At 36.3% G+C, this 20,220-nt stretch overlaps 1 protein-coding gene and 1 long non-coding RNA gene across 2 annotated transcripts in view; both read left to right on the forward strand.

The window, feature by feature from the left end:
• Positions 1–20,220, forward strand: part of LOC112559955 (ADAM 17-like protease) — a 130,702-nt gene that overhangs the window by 90,529 nt on the left and 19,953 nt on the right. Inside the window, exons 24-25 of the mRNA XM_025231511.1 lie at positions 785–906; positions 1,121–1,269. Of these exons, the coding sequence (XP_025087296.1) occupies positions 785–906; positions 1,121–1,269 (271 nt within the window). The remainder of the gene's footprint in view (positions 1–784; positions 907–1,120; positions 1,270–20,220) is intronic.
• Positions 10,597–12,450, forward strand: LOC112559160. Its single transcript, XR_003098293.1, has 4 exons — positions 10,597–10,688; positions 11,253–11,341; positions 11,540–11,649; positions 12,398–12,450. It is a non-coding gene; the product is annotated as an uncharacterized LOC112559160 (long non-coding RNA).

Here is a 20,220-nt window from a genome sequence, read left to right on the forward strand (position 1 = left end):
AACAGAAAAATACAATAATGATAACAACCACTAAGGGTTTAAAGTCTTCAGTTTTGTAACAGAAGAAGTATGCCTTATTACGAAGTATTTGAGAAAATCCATTGACCAACAGGTAGAACAAATACTATTTTCATTGAGAGTGAAGTCGTCGTCCTGTACACGCACTGTTCTTTGAGTCTGAACATGTAGCAGAAAATACAGTGACTAAGCACGATTGGTAGATGAAAAAGTGTGTAATGTGCTTAAGGCTCAATGTTAGGACCATGGATACAAGTCGCAGAAGAGACAAAATAGCAAAGACTTCTGATGTCTGTTCAGTGAATAGTCTGTCAGTATTGCAAAGGTATATGAAAGCATGTTGTAAAAATATTCCCAGGAGCTCTTGGAATGATAATAGAATCTCTGATAATTACCAAACAGATTATATGAATAATGACAGTTCACAATAAAACTGTATCAAACAAAAGTGACATAACCTAGTGACATAACCTACGAGTAGAAGTAAAATTTTGCTATCGTAACAACCCACTAATAAATCCTTGAATATACATACAATGACGTTCTCAGCTGACAAAATTTTATACTTAAAGGGTTTTAATATTAGTAGATAACAATGTTTTTTGTGGGCAAGTTTTCGATATGAGTCAAGATTGTAATTCAGTAGGACATCAGAATTTAATTGATACTAAGGCGACAGGTGCCGCACTTGCAGTCTTCGAAAACAATTTTCCCTCCTTGTGTTGGCTGTAACTTTACTCAGAACTGATTATGTTGTTTATTCTAGAGACCAATGCCTGCAAACACTGCTGTCAGGAGGACCTTGGCAACAAGAAATACGGCGAATGTTTCCCAACAGAAACGCCTCTTAGTTTTCGAGAATCCTGCTACAACGGTGTATGCAATGAAGTGAGTCACTGGTTAAGACAGTGTTAAGATTAATAGTAAAAACAAATTATGTAACTTTTTAATTTTTTTCCCGAAGGACTGATGACATATATATATAATTCTGGATGTGCATCAAGGCTACGTAAGCATGCAAACTTTTCTAAACTGAAGGTCGCGTGTAAAGGTCGCAACATATTCGCAACTTCTACTGGTGTAGTTTCCATTCTATCTACAGCAAGGAAAGTGCGTGCCAGAGGAGGATGTTCCTTGCGGCAATGGCGTCTTAGACAAAAACGAGGAATGCGACGCTGGAGAGGAAAGCGTAAAAAACCAAGATAAATGCTGTAACAGAACTTGTCATCTCAAAGAATCGGCACAATGCAGGTAAACTAGTGTTTTAAGTATCTCCACGTGCTAACATTTCGATCATAATTATTAGATAATATTCCAGCTTACTTTAATTTCATTCCCATCCAAGCTGGTATTTCAGGAGATTCTATTTCATTTGGACCAGTAATTGAAAAACTACGCTGGTCACGCAGCACGTACCAATTAATGCGAAAGGTAATAGAAGAAATGAGACGGTTGGGTTCAGTTATTCGCATACCAGTGAACAGTGACGTTAACCACTGTTACATGCAACCCTTGCGTCTTGAACCTTTTAAAAAAAGAACAATCAGTAACAGGGCATCTGAAGTACTTCATTCTGTTCTGGGCGTTTTACAGTGATTTCAACAAACCGTGCTGTAAATACTGCAAAATCGCACCAAAAGGAACTAATTGTGAATATAACTTTGAACTTCCGTGTATGGAAAGCGCAAAATGCGAGTATCCTTTTGTTGTTTAATGATTAAACATTTGATGATAACTAACGCCTCTTGCTTCACCCTGTACCCGCAGATGTCTATGTCATATTATAAGTCAAATATTAGTTTTTATGTATGATAATTTTGATTTGTTTGTCTGATTTCCTCTGCACATTGATTCTTACGACGAAGCAGTGGTGTGTTGTGAGCAAAACATATTTGCAGTTATTTCTGATCACATTTTCGTCTGTTTGACTTTTGCCTGCATACATTTCCTTTACGGTTGATGAGTGGTGTTTCCACTGACTGTCCGTCTGCTGTGCCAAAAGAGAATGGAATAGCCTGTCGTGGAGAGTATGTCATATATTTTGTACCGCTTTTTGCATACATAATTCTTATTTTATTATGAGCTTTTAAAAAATACATTAATATTTGTATTAAAGCTAATAGTGTGATTAGTGTTTAAAATTAACATTATAAATCTGAGAAATGTATAGAGATAGAAACCCACAGTACAGCATCATTGGCTTCAAAATGACATTTTATTGTCATAAAGGGATGACATGTCATGAGACTATTCAATAGAAGAGAGCTTGATACAAGTGACCGAGGTGCTATACAGTACCATGCTGTACACCAGAATAAAACTATTTTCAAAACTCTGCTGGCTTTGCTAAAGCTGCCCTCTGTCGTTTGTACTTCTTAACTTTATCTTGGAGAACATTATGCAAGAAACCTTCCATGATTTTCTTTATTGGTTGTAGACATGTATCAAGTTAGTTTGCGCTTTGCAGTGCAACCGATCTGGTGATAGTCACTAACAACAATCTTCTAGACCTCACTCACAGACTGACAAATGAGTTGCATTTTTGGATGGAAATAGCAAGAACAAAGAGACATAAACATTACACAATTGCACAGCAAATCAGACTTCTTTGTAGACTAAGAACAGTGGAGTTTGGTTGTATCACTTACTTGGGAGCTATGTCATCAAAGATGGCTGATAAACTGCAAAAATCCAAATAGAATTGCAATAGTGACAGCAGTAATGACCAGGCTTTGGCACATCTTGAAGTTTCTTCGAAACATTGGCTATTCTATTCTGCCCTGTGAGTGCAAAACATTAGGCAGAGAAATAAGGATTCAAGCATTGAGATAGTGAGAAATGTCACTCGCGAGAGCCACTAAAATCTCTAAAATAGTAATATTTGTAACAAAACGTAAGCAATAATAAAAGAAAAGAAGAGAAGATGAAATGTAAATACACCCAAAATTCGTTATTAGTGTTTTGTTTTTGTTATTTCAGAGGCCAGTGTATTAACGGCAGATGTATTACCACATACTGTAAGGAGCTGGGAGAAAAGGATAATCGGCGCTACAGAGCCTGCATGTGTGATCATGACGGTGAGATCTTTGCCTAGAGAATTAATTTTATTAACACCAAGCTCGCCTACTGTACAAGAACATAAAGATACAATGATAATAATAGGCATCGGCAGACACGCCGCTCTGCCGGTGGAATGTGGGCGATTGCACAAAAATCGCTTTGTTCAATTCAAAGTATTTCATGGACTATCAGGAAAAGAAATATTACTATTAAATCACAATAAATAGCAGAGATTCGTCATGTGTTAAGAGTATGTCTTTGTTTTATGTTATTGGAATAATAATAGTATTTTGTGATGACGGTTGGTACTCGGCACGAAAATCGTCTAGCCGTGCGGTGCAGTTGTCAGTGTGACGTGATCGCATTCGCAAACTTTCGCAATGTATATTGATGTGTACATATTGAAGTAAGTCAGCGAAGATTGGCGGAAATGCCTGTAAATTTTATTAATGAAATTCAACAGTTTTCAAGCACAATAAAGGTGACGGAAAATATTTGTCAAGAAAATGAAAGTAAAAGTAGCACTCACTTTAATCAAAAGGGGTCGGGTTGACTGTATTTCACACACAAATTTTGCAGTTATTAACTTATTGTTTACTTGAGACTGAGCTTGTGTGTTTTATTTCTCTCATCACCATCAAGCAAAAGTTTGGGTTGACTAAGAAGTTTGAGTGTCCCCAGCAAGTATTAAATATTTACTCTTCATTTTTAACCACTACCTCCCACTCCTCTACAAGTAAACATAATAAACATAAAATTAAAAGATACACGTGTTTATATCAGTGTTTTGAATTTGAACCCACTCCTTCCAGAAGCTTAGAAATAACAGCTTTTGTAATTTTAATACCCCTAAATCATTTTTCCACCGAAAAAATTAATGATTTTGCAATATTTCAAGCTGCATATCTCACAAAAGTTACACTGCAAGTTTGTAGAAAAAATCAGAACTACAGTATATAGAACTTACTTTGAAAAAGTGTAGCAGTGTAAAGTTAGACTGGAACAGAGAGGACTATAGAAGTCGGAACGTTGTCATCATCAGGGAAGTGTCTGACAGCCAGCACCACCTGTCAAGGGTTATAGGTGTTGTAACATCGTCCTCGTCAGTCTAAGTGTCTGATTAGCCAGCACTCATTAGCCACTGGATCATCAAGTGATAAAGGCGGTACAAACAGAGAAAATCATATGAGTGTGTGTGTGGTCGGACACGAACTTGGCTGAACGTGTGATCGTTTGCTATCTCCACAAGTATTACCAGTTGCGGTTCCCAATTGAGAGACTGTGAATATGGAAGTTGAACTTATGTGGAATAGTAGAATTACTTTTATGTAGAGTTTGTATGACGGCGAGAGAAACTTATGATGGTTAATATACTTGGATTGTACCTTCTAGACAACAGAGATAAGAGGCAATTTTTAACTAACGAAACTCATACAGCACAGGGTCTCAAAATTCTTTATTAGTTATCTGCTTCAAAATGATTCGACCTTTGCAGTAGCCTGTAGGGCATCTAGAATCAGAAGGTACAGTGTGGTCACTGGAGCCTCTAGCATAAAGAGTATTAATACTATTCTCGATAGTAGCTCTAGCTCACACTGTATGAAAAACAAAGCGAAAACGATACCAGGCATGCGCGACTCAGGAGGCTGCTCTGATCTCGTACAGAGAACAAAACCGATGACTTTATAACGAAAGCCGTTTACACACGCGTAGGACTTCAGAAATCCCTCCTTGCAACAGTGAAGCGAGGTAGGTTTGCCTGGTTTATCCACGGAGCTACATTATAAACTCAGTGGGTTTGTCCATGTAGCTCGCAACGATACCTTGTCAGAGTCTGTCCTTTAATGTACAATGGAGGGTGTTCAGCGTGCGGTGGACAGGGCAAGAACGTGAACGAGGGGACTGGTCGTCCTGTGCAGGATCTTAGTCAATGTGGCCCAAAGGTGGAGGGCTTTTTCAGCTGCCGTGTATATCCAGACGCTCCCTCCAACGACTGGTACGAGTCAAGGGATGAAAGACTGAGGACTGTAGGGAAAATGTTAGGAAACAATGCAAAGCTCAGATGGCATTCCCCCATGTTACCTACATTAGTTAGTTAAGGTTAGTCTCGCGTATCGTGTTTCTCGGCCAGCTCATGCAGCACTCATTCTGTCTGTTACCAGCTTCTGTAGCCTGCAAGCGCTGCTGTCTGGAGGTCTTTGACAACAATACAAATGGTCCGTGTTTCCCTACAAACAAAACACTTAGACCTGGACAACGCTGCTACAACGGTGAATGCAACGAAGTGAGTCGTGCAAAGTGATTTTGTGTTGATTAATGATATCAATCTACGAAGATTGCCTTAAAAGACCGTGAGATCGGAATCATTTTTATGATTTTTTTGTCTGTTTTCAGGAAGGAGTGTGTATTCCATCGGAAGGCCTTTTACTGTCCGGCTTTTCAAGTTCTTCAACAATTTGGATTTTGACACTCTCGGTACAGGCCAGATTTTCTTTTCGAAAATGTGAAAAACCTTTTATTGATATTTTTTTGAAAATAACAGAAATTTTCTGTTCAGGTGTTAAATTCTAAGTTTACTGTAAGACTTATGAAAAGGAGTCATTAGACACTCAAATACTTATCCAGGTTACGACGCTTGTATGTTTTCTTTTTCTATAATTCTGTATGTAATTGTGAGCAATATTAATGTTTTTTTTTCGTGGTGTCTATAAAGGCTTAGCACATGGGTTAATTCCATTTAATGTCACATTTATTTTCTGCACAATCATCTGTCCTTCGTGGCTTCAGTTTCTCCCTTGTTTGTATGTGGAGGGTGTAACTGGGCAGTGATCGATCTTATCGCCATTTCTACGTGCCAGACACGTGATTGATTCCACTGATGTTGTGATATTGTGTCAACGTCAGCTGACCTTATGCAGTGTACCAAATGTCACTTATGTTGTAGTTCGTTTGTGTGTGTGTGTGTGTGTGTGTGTGTGTGAATTGCCCATGTGATTTACTAAATTGTGCTGTACTCTATTGTAATTCTCACCTTTGCAATGGTTCCCTTCAAGTGTTTGCTGTATTCTGGATGCAGGCCAGTGAACTACTTGATGTTGTCTGAACATTTTGTTCCTTGGTCTGTTTAGTGTATCTATTTCTACTTTCTATCAGGGACTGATTGTTACACTTTGCCAGTCTAGTCCTGATATTTATTCGATCTGATAACATCGCCTCAATCTTCATATTTTCTCTTAAGCCCGGAAGTCTTAGAACGCTCAGTAACGTGGGTGTCCTGTTACAAACTTTTGCCATGTTAAAATATGATAACTGACATGGACCTGTATTCTTTTCTGCAAGTTCGCAGACCGGTGTTTCTTAAAACCATACTGAAGTGTTCTTGTTTTTTTTTAAACACAGATATGAATAGATACCTAAATAACATACTAACTCTGTAATTTGGAGCTCGTTACACACAGCCGTTGATGAGATATTTACTTCAAGAGTGCTCGTTTTACACCTGGAATCGTTTACATGTGCCAAATCTCACTCCTGCGCTGGACAGCGGTGTCACGTTAGTTTTTAGTTAAGCCACTCGATGTGGTTTTTGTTTGTGATACACTACAGAAGATTCAATCAGACCAATTTCATTTTCATTCTCCAAAATAAAGCAATAGTTTTAGGGACACATATTTTCTAGAGCCTTTAATGCATTAAATTATAATTATAAAAGTATAAAATATTTTTAAATGTACTTTGAGACCCCAAAACATCTAAATTATGTGATGAAGTGAAAGTACTCGCTTTTGATTTTACTTCTGTTTCTGCGAGAGATGATTAGATGCTGGCAAAATGTTTAGGAGAGAGGCTGAAAAAATAAAAATAGAATTTTTAAAACTCAGGCAGCTTTGAGTTGTCGATTGAGCAGTAGGAAAGAAGAAAATGAAGAGTCAAAACAGGAAGAAAAAGCCTCTCCTGTCGCTGGCCACCAGTTGCTACGAACGTGTCAGACATTGTACACGTATATCTTTTTGTTGCTTTTTCTTTAACGAAAAAAAACTTTCCTCGCTATTATCGTCATAATGTTACCTTGGGACTAATTAAAATCAGTTTTATTTGTGAAGACGTAGACTGTATATTTTTAAATGATAGTTTACATAGCAGAACTTTAAGAAGCAAATATTTGTGTTGTCTTTTCAAAGTGGAGACCATGAAGACTAACCTCGTCATGACTGTCGTGTTTCTGACAGCACTGTTCTGGATCCCAATCAGCTGGTGCATTTCCTGCATGGTAAGTTCTGATACTATAAACATTACAGCTTGTCTCACATCCAACAAATATAACAACATACTCGTATTTGCGTTTCTTAGGTTTAGTTTTTTCTTTCACTGTCTTTTTTATACAAAACCATCAGCCTTATTCTATTTTTCTCGACTTATATATAATTTTATTTTATGCACATCACAACATTTTTTACATTATGGACTCATTGTGTTGTATGATCTTTTGCACAGGACAGGAAAAACAAAAACCCGCACGCCGATGGTAATAAAATCCCTATTACCCACTGAAAGAAATTCTTCCGAGGAGCGCGAGTCTTATGAAATGGAGAATGTGAATCCGGAAGAATCTTCAGTCGATTAGGCAGGATCTTCCACCGAGCCTGAAGGATTTCCAGTCGATCCGTACGCACAACCGTAAGGTCCAACGCCTTCCAAACGCCAATGAAGGGATGTGGACAAGAATAAAATAAGTCCATCAGTACTGTAAGAAACAGTATTAACACGAAATATTTCAAAGTCTGGCCTAACACCAACAGACTAAATAAGACCTAAAATATATTTTGTCTTATCGGATGAAAGACTATTACTTTTTAAAATATCACAAGTACACACCGAAGAATATAACATTTCTTAAATTACATATTTAAGACTTGTTTCTATAACTTAACACTGTCTTAAAGAATCAAATTAAATCCAATGCTTTTAAACAAGCCGCTAGGAAACATGTACTGACAAGGCTGACAGTATACATCGAGTTTATCTAAAAAAAAATTTAGTTTTAAAGTTTAAAATTGTTTTTGTTCACAGCGTTTCTATGAAATGGATTATCTAAATAGATTTAATGCCTTTCTTTTTATTAGTATTAGCAAGTTTCAGTTTGACTTGGTTCGTTGGACTGTATTTAAAAACAATTCTAGCTAGTGTTCGTACACATGGCGCTGGACACTGAACTATTTTAAAGTAAGAAGTATATCTATATCTATATATTCCCACAGACAGATAAGAAAACTACATTTTCAATGTAGCTCATTGTGATATATTTGAAATTCGTTATTCAGTAGTTAAGACGGATTTGAACAGTTTCTTTACTCAGACAAGGAAATAAAACATTTTAAAGGAAGCGTAAATATTCAGAAACTTTTTGTGGAAAGATTGTGTGCCTTCCAGTTGTTACGCGGAGTAAAGAATGATGGAAGAGATTGTTTTGACATCTTTTGACGTTGAAATTTTGTAAACTGTTTTAAAGTGTCATGACGAGACTGAAAGTATAGCTTAAGCTTTCGCAAAAAACATTTGATTAAAAGTTATAAAATTGTTTTGCGCACAGTGTTTCTAGGAAACGGGAAATCTAAATAGGTTTAATGCCTTTCTTTAAGTGTCAGCTCGTTCCAGTTTTACTTGTTTCATTGAAATGTATTTAAAAACAATTACGGCTAGTGTTAGTACATGGCGCTATTTAGATAACAAAACTGCATTTTTCAATACAAATTAGTTTATTGTTAATATATTTTAAATTTGTTATTTAGTAGTTAAGACGTATTAAAAATGTTTCTTTATTCAGAAAAGGAAATAAAACATTTTTAAAGGAAACGCAAATATTAAGATTTTTGTGTGTGGAAAAATGATCATCCTGCTAATAGTTAAGCGCAATAACGGACAATGGAAGATTTTTTTGACATTTTCTGACGTTGAAATCTTGTAAAGTAAGTAAACTCAAACTGAGACATGAGCTAACGACACTCATTACTGAAATGAGCAGTTAATGAAACACTGACGTTGAAATAAAATATAGCTTGCAAAAGAATTCAGTAGCTTCCTGTTGGTTTTATGTCTGAGCAGACAGAGATAGGTGCCTCAGTAACATGTCCAAACCACCTTGCATGTATAGTCATGCATAAGGACCGACATTTGCAGTCTTCAACCGTCCACGATAAGAAGAAACGAGTTTGTTTCCCCAAAGTCTACATTTAGTATTAGTACGAAACTAAAACTCACAGCTCTGATTTTTCTTCACTAGATGACGTCATCTTTGAGACGTTTCTATCGAGCAGACGATGATGTATGTATATTTCCCCAGCCTGGAGATCATGAAATTTAAACTGTGTGTGGAATTAAGTTTCTAGCATCCTGATTTAATTAGTTGCCTGTAAATACAAGTTTTCTTTTTCTCTCTTACAGTGAATACGAATACTAAAATTACTGTGAACGACTCAACGACACGATTGCCGGTCAAAGATGGTTTGTTCTTTGAAACTTTTGATTTTACTTCAGTCCGTCGTTCTACACAAAGTGATTGCGATGGAAAATAGAAAATTACAATAGAAGAAAGTAAGTTGTGTGATTTGAAATACACACTAGTTGTCAAGTTATAACTTCACTGACACAAACACAGTTATTATTACAATCTAAGTCATTTTAATTAATGCTTTGATTTAAAATCTCTGGCCTAGGGTTCATGTCGCTGACCTCACTATTTCGAATAAATACACGGTTCAGTTGAAACAGATCTAAGTTTTACATCTTATCGCTATTGTTTGGATATCGTTTGTTTCGTCCATGTTAGAAAGACCAAAAGTGTTATGTTTACTGGTCACTCAAGCAGTTGCATTAAAACGTTCAAAAGGAGAGTAAACAACTGTAAATAATGAAGTGATGTTAAGTGTTATAAAGGGTAGGATAGGAGCAGACAATTCTTGTTTGATCCTATTCCTGCTCCTGTTACTACTCGCACACATAGAGGAGGGAATTTGAGTAAACTTCTACTTTGATGAAATTGATTTGTAAAACAGATAATCTACACAAACAGCTGTTTCACTACGAGACCTTGAAGAAGTCGGATATTTCTCTGCACGTCCGCCACCATCGGGATGTTGACACTGGACACGTAACGGCCAGAACTTACGTCACGTTCTTCACACTAGGAATGTGAGAGACAAGTTACAAACATATATTTGTATTTGCAAAATATGTAACACATGCCAGGAAATTGTCACGCTGAGAAACATTATGACCAAATGAAGAAAATGTGTGATGTAATTTTTAATAGTTACAAAGCTCTATTTTGATGATGTAAATTAGCGTGTCTGTGAGTTATTAGCGACCGCTCTATGTGTGCACGAACAAATGAAGTTTATCTATAATTATTGGCTAAATAAGGCAAAAATTAAGAAAATCTTTCAAGAAGATAGATGAAAGCAATTCTGTTTTTCTCAGGAACTTCAGTATGGTTTTAAAGGCAGGCTCTCCTGTAGTGTCCCCTGGACTTAGAGCCTATACTGTAGACAGGAACGGCAAGTATGAGCCCCTTCATGTAGACTCAAACGATTTTCTCACAGGACATTTACAAGGTTTGCTTTTTTCGTTGTATTTGTAAAACTGCCTTGAATCGTCTCTGAAAGTAGTAGAGTAAATATTGTTTGTTAACAGTATACTACTTCTGTAGTACAAAACTCAAACACAGTAAGTGTGTAATATATATATATATATTTTGTCTGTTGGTTTTGTGTGATATTTTTTCCAGCCACTTTGCTTTTACAAAATGTTTACTTCGATTTTTTTTACTGCCCTCTCGTCGTTTCTTGCAACACTTTAGTTTCTTTGTTTGTGATGTATGCTTAGAACCATATGGCTATCCCTCTTTAGAGGAGAGATGGATATAAACACTTTGTCAGAGATTTGATTTATAACACGAATTGTGTTACTACAATATTGCATGGTAAGTTTGAAAAAAACCTTCTGGATTATGTATGAGTGGAGCATGTAGAAATAAAGAATAAAAATGTTGCTCAGTGCTACAAAGCGTGAGAGATTCATGAGTCGTGGGATATAGGAAATTATCTTACAAACAGAAACAGGTCACATGAAATTTTTTAACCACTGAACAATAATTTTTTTCCCATTTTTTTCTTCAGAGAATGAATCTATACATGTGTCTGCTCATTATGAGGAGGACGTTCTCTGCACAACAGTTTATTTCCCAAATGAAATTTACTTTACTGAGGTACTATTTCTAATAACTGTTTGATGAAGAATGAAGTGTACAGCTGTAAATGACTAATCATGTGTTCTGTTGTTCATTTTATTTTCTTAAATTTGCTTTTAAGTGACACATTTTTAACCGAGAAACATTCACACAAATATGACCAAAATGTAAAGTATAAAATTACATTTATTTACTTGTTCATTTGTTTTTCACCAGCCGTCGTGGAGACACCTCCCTTCATCAAGTGGGTGGGATCTGATTAGTTACAGGCTTTCTGATGTCAACTGGAATCATACGGGTCCTTTTTCCGATCCACTAACATTACTGTATGTAGCTTTCTATAACAATGATTAACAGAGATGATTAACAATGATTTGCCATAATTTAACTTTGGTGGAAAGATTCACATTATTCCGTTCTGAATTAATGTTTATGTATGTTTTGGTAAGATTACATCTGTTTTTTATTTATTTATTATACATTTATATATTTATGGTGTATTAATAATTGTATTAACAAATTTATGATTAATTTATTACTGATGAATAGATTTAATAGAAATGCTCTAGTGCGGCTTCGATTTGGAATTTCAGGCATTGTGTCACATACGATAATCTTAAGATAATCTGACGATAATAAGAGTAAGACACGCACTATTGTGTCATATCAATGGAAAGGATGAATTTCTTTTCTATAATGCTGTTCACGTCTTAAAAAAAACATTCATCCCAAAATCGTGTTACAATAGATGTAATAATTTAAACAATTGATGCTGATATCAACAGCAAATGAGATAACATTGTGTAATATACCAATGTTTTTATATCTAAAGGCAAAGAGAAGAAATACTATCAAAGATTCCACACTAAAACATATTCTTCATCCACTATTGTGTATTATATATTTTCCCTGTAATATGTTGTTAATTAGTCTTTCGGAATGGGTTAAAGGCTTTACAAATCAGCTGTCCGTATTCGTATTAATAATAAACGGATGTAGAGAGCTACGATTGAAGGTCCTGCATATATAATCTGTTCAACTTCTGACAAACCATTGCTTCATCTTTGCTTACAGCCAACGACCGTCTTCAGACGAGTCAGTTTCAAGCGACGAGCAGCATCAGAGATGTAAGTGATGACATCATAGTTTACTGGTAAACATTTTAGGCAGTAATTACCATTTTTAAGACAAAATATTTCTCTACAACAATGATAAGAGAACTAGATCTTACTGAATATGCACGATTCTTCTGAATGTAATCTGTTATCGATGTAACCATGATAGGAATCGAAGCTACTTTTAAGTAAGATATGTTGCTAATCTAGCAAACACAAACCATTGTGATATCTATAACACCTTTAAAAATAATCAGGGCAGTAGCAAGAAATGCACGACTTATTTACATAATTAAAACAATTAAGAAAATTACATAATTAATTTTGTGCAGTCAGCAACATAAGACAAAAACGAGACAATAGTGTCTTGAATAAAAAGTGTTCCTTACGACTGGTTGCCGACTATTCGTTTTATAGCAAGCATGCCAGGTCTAGTGCTTCTGGAGCTATAAGGACAATGGTAAGTAAATTGAACACTCTGGTTGTTGATTGCACGGATTAGGCTGATACAGATGGTGGTGATACTGTTGTAAATGTGGTACGAACAATTTAAACTGTCCTTTTAATTCTGTCGTCGTTTTGTTCATGAAGCTTTTCTTTAAAACTTCTATTTAAAGAAGGTACTGTTCTTAATACGAAACCTTCCAAATTTCAGAGAAGGCACTAAACATGTAATCGAATTTTGTCTCGACACATGAAAAAACAGAAGCACTAATGTATGTTTTGTCTCGTAAAAGCCGCTTGAAAAACACATATAAAGGTCCAAGGTATTACATATACGGCAGTTCAACACAGCTACAAGTAGAAATCTACATAGGACGTGAATGTTTTACCACCTGTACCAATGACATTGGAAAATAAATCACCCTAGAAGAAGCTAAAAGTTTAACCACTTTAGGCTTTTCCAGTTTTGGATCAACGCTTTCTGCAGGTTGGATGTGTATTTTTATGTGAATGTAAGGAAATGCTCGCACATTGATATATAAAACATAAAATATTGTCGCAGGTGAGCTCTATTGAAGAGGCGAACCGAATATTCGAAGATACAAAGTGGAACTAGCGGATAGCCTTGGCTGGGGCTTTGTGATCAAACAGGTTTAAATGACATAATTTTCTACACGTTGTGTATCTATGAACAATTTAAGATAAAAGCCGTAAATTATGGCAGCCTTTTACATCAGCAGTTCCTTTATGGGTCTTTAAAATCCTCTGTTGTAGATGATGCGAAAGAGTTGTCTGGGGTCATATTTTGATCAGAAAGGTCAAATAGAGATGGAATCAATCGACTAGCTCAGAAGTATTCATCCATGTCTTCTTTGAGCAAAGCACATTTATATGCTATCTAATCTTGTGCCAACATATTTTCACCTGTTTTGTAAGACTAAACACAGTTCTGCACTTTCTCGTATCGGTCTACTAACGCCTGTATTATGTTTCAGATTCTGGTTCACACGGAATACTCAAAGGGGCCAATCGGAGGACCATTCAGCTATAATTATGTAGTGGATCATTGGAATAAATCAGATAAAATTTTCGTAAGTATATCTGAACTACGTAAACTATCAAGTAATTCTATCATTTGATTTTCTTCTGTGTGATTCGTTTTCTTTTGTCTACCGAAATATTGCGAATTTAGTAAATATGGAGCTGACAAACATCTGTTTGCAGTCTACAGTTAGGTACAGAGATGTAGAAACTGGTAGGACAGATCTCTCTAATCTTAATTTTTCTTTTTCTTCTTTTACATCTATAATCTTCCCCCTATAAACAGGATGAGACAAATGCCTTCTCAAAGTTGGAAATTTACATTTTGATGAAAGGACAATAAGACCGTAAGAAACTGGTAGAATGTCTGACTTTTGCGATAGCGAGGTCTGTATGTCTTAAGTATGCAGACAGACTGGTACATGTATATGGAAGTGTGATTAGCTGTTTGGAGGATGGAGTGAAAAGGGAACATCGGAGTAACAAAGCAGAAAAACTGTGGAAAATGTCAGGTAGTTTATACATGTATGACTGATGGTGGCAGTAGAATAGATTCTATTGACATGACAGACATTCTCAACTTCACGTGTTTTAGTAACGCATCCTGACACTAACTGACAAGACACAACACACAGACTTTGTTTACGCTTTGAAATGTCTTTCATGTGTGATTTTATAACATCTTTTGTTTCCATATTTCTATCAGGCTTTCAGTCGTCACAGCGACATCATGCAGTTCTGCTTAGCGCACTTGTTTACAAGCACTCTTTTCATGGACGCTAATAGCATTTTAGGCACAGCATTCTTAGGCAGTCTATATGGGACTGGAGGAATTTGTTCAAGACGTGAGTAACAGTGTGTATAACAGAGCAGTACCGAGTGCCAATGTGCGCCATTTGTGTGCATGTTATCAGACGTAGTGTTGAGTGGTTCTGCCACCTGGACTTACATAAATGTTAATGCTGTTGTTGCTTAGCTAATGATAATCCACATTAGTTTATATTGCTTCCTTCGAAACAGTTCGCTTGTTTTAGGACACTGTAATAATTGTAAAGCTTAAAAGAAATCTGCAGTAAGCGCGATGAGAGAAAACCGTTTGAAATTACATACTGGGCTTCTTTTTTGTTTTCATTGTTTTAGACTTCTTTCATTACTTCTGAAGTGGAGCACTTTTAATTGTTTATGTTAAGAGTTATTTCTGTTTACTCAAAGAATGACTCACAAATGTTTAATACGTGTAAATTTCACAGCTATTTATTTGTTATTTACAGAAAGGGAAGACGGGCTGTATCCCAGAACCGCCTGGACGACTTCTCTGTATTTAGGCGGATTGACTGCTCATGTGGCAATGCATCACAGAACCACAGCTCACGGTAATGCTAACTGTCCGTAGATAATACTTCTAGTGAAAGACAATAATGTGGTGTCAGTAGACGAAATAAATTACCAAAGGAAAATACGGACATCGACAATCACACTCACTCCTTTCTACCCATCTAGACTAATATTTACAGGTATATAAATACACGAATACTGTGATAAATACACTGTTGTACACTTGTATGACAACATGATAGAGACTGCAGTCGAGTCGTTTTGGTAGACTATGTACTGTCACTTATAGTCAGATCTGTGACAGAACACAAACAGAAAATGAAATATCTTAAGTTACCCACAAGAAAACATTCTAACACTCACTCAATTTTTATAGTTATAGTATGCATGATGGATCACTTCTATTGGCTATTCTTACATATCATCATCAGGCTGTAGTGTTATAGATTACTTTATTTTCTCTAGTGAAATAAGAAAACACCTTTCGTTATAGTCCGATCCGTGAAAGAAACGGAATAAACACCGTTTTAGATTAGAATAGAGAGAAAATCAATTTGATTAATATATATGGAATGACCAACATGTTAATGTGTATACCAGTAACTTAAAATCTGATGAGGTCACGACATTTTTTAAGGCGATACACAGCCAATACTCAGGGATATTACTACTGCGCTATCAGGATTTATGGATGGTGTACGCCAAGCTGGTCACTGCATGAAGAGTGTTCTGATCACTGTCAAAGAAAAAAGACACAAATTTCATTTGATCTTGAGTGTATAAGGAAATCAGAAGAATACTTAGAAAACAGCTGAATAAATTCAATGTAAACAATTCAGTTGAAGACAGGCTGAGCTAATATGGAAGAGACAGGAATATAAAACTTTATTGTACAGCAACTAAAAATAACTCATAAAACTCCTAAAGTTATTAAAAGATAGTCTAGAAGATCAGGAAAGTTACTGAGGCAATGAGAAGTGTATTTATAAGAAATGTTGAAATGGAAGCTGTTACGGGAAAAAGTGGATGGTTGGTTGTCCCGTATTTAAATCGAGCGACAAAGCATAAGTCCCAGGCGCCTATGTCGTTGTCAATGGCTCGTTTCGGGTGCTAAACTTACTGGTCCAACCTCTTCCAGAAATTGAGTCTTTGCAGTCGAAGATATTCCCAAGAACTTTATTTACAGTTTCTACAACAATGTCCACGTAATATACACTCTGGGTAGTCAGCGACACTCCGGATACACAATCAGCGACACACGCTGAGACTAGTAGCGACTCCTGCTACTTCATCAGTCTCATCACAGCGACACACACCTGACACAACAATGAAGTTATGAAGCATTTAAATAAGATAATTACTTTTTAGTTGCCTACTTGAATGACTTGTTTCACTATAGTCTTTTTCAAAGTGAATAAACAGAAGCTATTATTTACTCACTACATTAAAGACGATACCAATCTACCAGACAACTATAGAGGAATCCGCATAGTAAAGTCTATAGTTCTATTCTAAATAAAAGGATCAATAGGTGGATGGAATTAAATAATTCTGTTGGGAAGAGCAACTGGATTCAAGAAGGCTTTGTCACGACTACGTCACACACTGACGTCACCGCCTGACACACGGTTCAATCATACCTGGTCCCTGTAACCACACTAGTACAGCAAGACCATCCGTCTCGGCGGTTTCTTTGGGAATGCTAACTACCCGTTCACCCAGCCAGAGCGTGAGGTGAACTCTCGTCACTACTTATTTTTCGCGGTTGCACGGGGATTTCACTTTAGACAGGACGGTTACACGTTCAGACACACTCGCAAGCTACATGACTAAGGGAAATAACACTCTTCCTTGACAGGCTTACAGCACAACAGTGTCTCTGATAAAAAAAATAAATAAAAAAACAAACCTTACTCGACATAAAAAACTATATGCAGCCTTCATAGATTTTCGTAAGTAGGAATTAGTTTTGACATTGTATATAAAAAGGTATAAACAGGAAACTTGTAGACGCTTCTTCGAGTAGGAACTGATTTAACAATGTGTCTTGAGTCCTCGTGGTGATAAACAATCCGATGCTGCAGCCCAATACTATTTTCAATATTTATAAATGAGCTGAAAGTAACATCAGGAATAAGGGACAGCACAGTATTCAACTTTTCCCCGATCTTATGCAACTATATATTTTACTTTTCGCTAGTGCTGTTACCTTGTTTTCTGACACGCTGGTAGGTTTACAAAACCACTTAAATATTCTGAACAGCAAATTCAAATATTTGGAACTTGAGGTACAATTTGATAAATTGAATATAGTGCTCTATAGAATATAGTGATCTATAGGTTTTTTTTTTCAAAATATGAAGAGTGGTTTTGGGAAAAGAAAAGCTAGGCATTGTGGACACTTAATGAAGTGATTGCTAGGTGTCACCCCACGAACCGCATGCAAATGCCCTAGTTACTGACGAGTGTAGACGGTATCCTCTCTCTCTCTATGTATATATACCCTAATACAAAATGAATTAGCGACTGGGCACAAATAGTGCAGCTCCCCTAAAATCGTTTACCTAGAAAAGCACTTGAAAACATCTCTTGTTTATTAAGGTATGAGAAATGTGTCACAAGAGCTGTACTATAAATACAGTAAGCGAGTATACAGGAGATCTGTGCTAATAATTATTAATTTGTGTAACCCCTTTATCTGGGGCGAGCAAAACTGGGACAATAAACAATATTATTCACTTATACAAACTGCTCGCACACTTACAAACATTGATGTTTAGCTTATAGAATTTCAGCAAATATGTCACGAGAACATTAGTCAAAACGATCTCTAAAAGGAGACACTATATTATGCTAACTCAAAGAAGTTTATTAACTTATTGACAGTCATCTTTCAGTCCAATATTGCCATTTCATTACATTCTATGTGTTTTATTAAATAAAAAGTGTTTTTATTCTCTTATAATTTAAATTTCGTACAGGTTTTTATGTGGTCGATCTCCTTTCTGTTATTAAGGACACATTACAATTTGTGATAAAGTGTACATCATGAATATTTTCTCTGTTCATGCTGACGCCTTCTTCTACCCTTCTACTGGATTTGCGACTCTCAAGAGCTTGGTGAGCAATATGATGCATGACACAAACAAACTGGAATGATGTGATAGCGAAAAATTATAGTCTTATGCTAAAACATTATGTGGTATACGTGTTTTGTTAATCTTGAGTCGTAGACAGCATGATCTCGTAGAAGCATGATTACATTGACATCCGACATAAAATTATGAACTTTCTTTTTGGCGAGGTTCATATTGACCTTTGAAGAGAACGTCGTCTTTAAAAGTTCTTTGAAAACTTCAGGCTTAATATAAAAAGCTGAATCGCTGTCGATCATTTTGGACATTGTCGTTTTACGGAGGACGATATAGTCATGGCTGGGTTGGTGGCAGGAGGTCGATATGACTGGGGCGAGATGGGTTGTGGCTGACCTACTGTCTCTGGTTTCTCTTCGTTTTCCAGATAAAATCACCCTATTGTGCTTAATTAATGACCTTTTGCAAAAATTACGTTCTTGTAAAAATATGATTCTTGAGAAGGATTGTTTGTAAACTGTTGCAACTTTCTGTGTGCATAAAGCACGCTTAAAGTATAAATAATGTATTTGAAAAGAGCATCGTTGTCTACCAGTTTACACGTATGGATGGAGTGCTATTTCCTGGAAAGTGAATGCCCTTACAAATCTTCAACATAACAATGGCGAAATATTCCAAAGAAAATCATTATGATAAGGATTTCAACATTATTTTTTTCCAACAATTAAATCAATGAATTTCAATTTCTAGGTTTTTGAAGTCAGGGTTCGTGGAATGAAAGTAGACAGGTTGAGTTTTCCTCCGTTGAAGACTTTGCCAGTTATGACTTGATTTTGGTTTTACCGTAGTATTTAAGTAAGTATAGTGCTCTGAGTGAGTACAGTCCTACAACAATACGAGTCGTGACATTTCTACTTACTGCTGACACAGGGCACAACTGGGGTGCTCCACACGATCCACCAGGCGAATGTTCTCCTAACGACCAACAAGGTGGTCGCTACCTCATGTACCCGTCTTCAAGTCTAACCCTACGGCCCAATACCTTTGTACGTATATAGGTTATGTTTATGTCTGTTTTGATTTGTAACTATTGATTATATATTTTGTAGTTCACCAGTGAGATTTTAAACGACGGTTGTATATAAATGAAGAAATTTTGGCGACTTATATTTTAAGGGACCTAAAGGCTGAACGTCGTGTTCTTCTCACACCTCTGGGTTCCATACCATATAGAAATAAAGGGGAATGAAGAGGCTGATAATTTTGCTAAGTTTGCAACAAAACAGGAACCAAACCATTAAGTCACCTTCCTAAACATAACTATTTCACAACAGTGAGAAGAATGGCCATAAAACCATCAATAAAAATGAGGGGGCAAGAGATTGATGACCCTTCGCCTAACTGTATAGAGGTGACTAGCTCTTTACCGTTTTTTTTTTTTTTGGTCCATGGATCTGTGTCGCTTTTTAACGTATTTAACCTATTTGTGATATTTGTTGTGTCGTTCTCATCTGTTCTGGATTGTTCCTCATTGCTTGTGCTGCGTCGTTTCATCCAATCAATATTTTCATTCACTAACGGCTTCTGTGTACTGTTCTTCGCTTCCATCTTGTTTTAGGTTTTTGACTTAACAGGATTATAAAACTTCTTTATTGACACTTAAACTTTTTGGACGTTGTAAACCATGTAAACCAGGGGTGGGCAACTTCTCCGGTTGGCGGGCCGGATATGGGGAAATGAAGTCCTTGGCGGGCCAGATTACTGGATCAATACCATAATCGCGTATTTATCTACATATGCAAGGAAGTACTACTGGCCATTTCCTGCCATGTTAATTGCATTGTATGCATGGCATTTTCCACACATTCAA

The sequence above is a fragment of the Pomacea canaliculata genome, linkage group LG1 (genome assembly GCF_003073045.1).
Source record: "Pomacea canaliculata isolate SZHN2017 linkage group LG1, ASM307304v1, whole genome shotgun sequence".
NCBI lineage: Eukaryota > Metazoa > Mollusca > Gastropoda > Architaenioglossa > Ampullariidae > Pomacea > Pomacea canaliculata.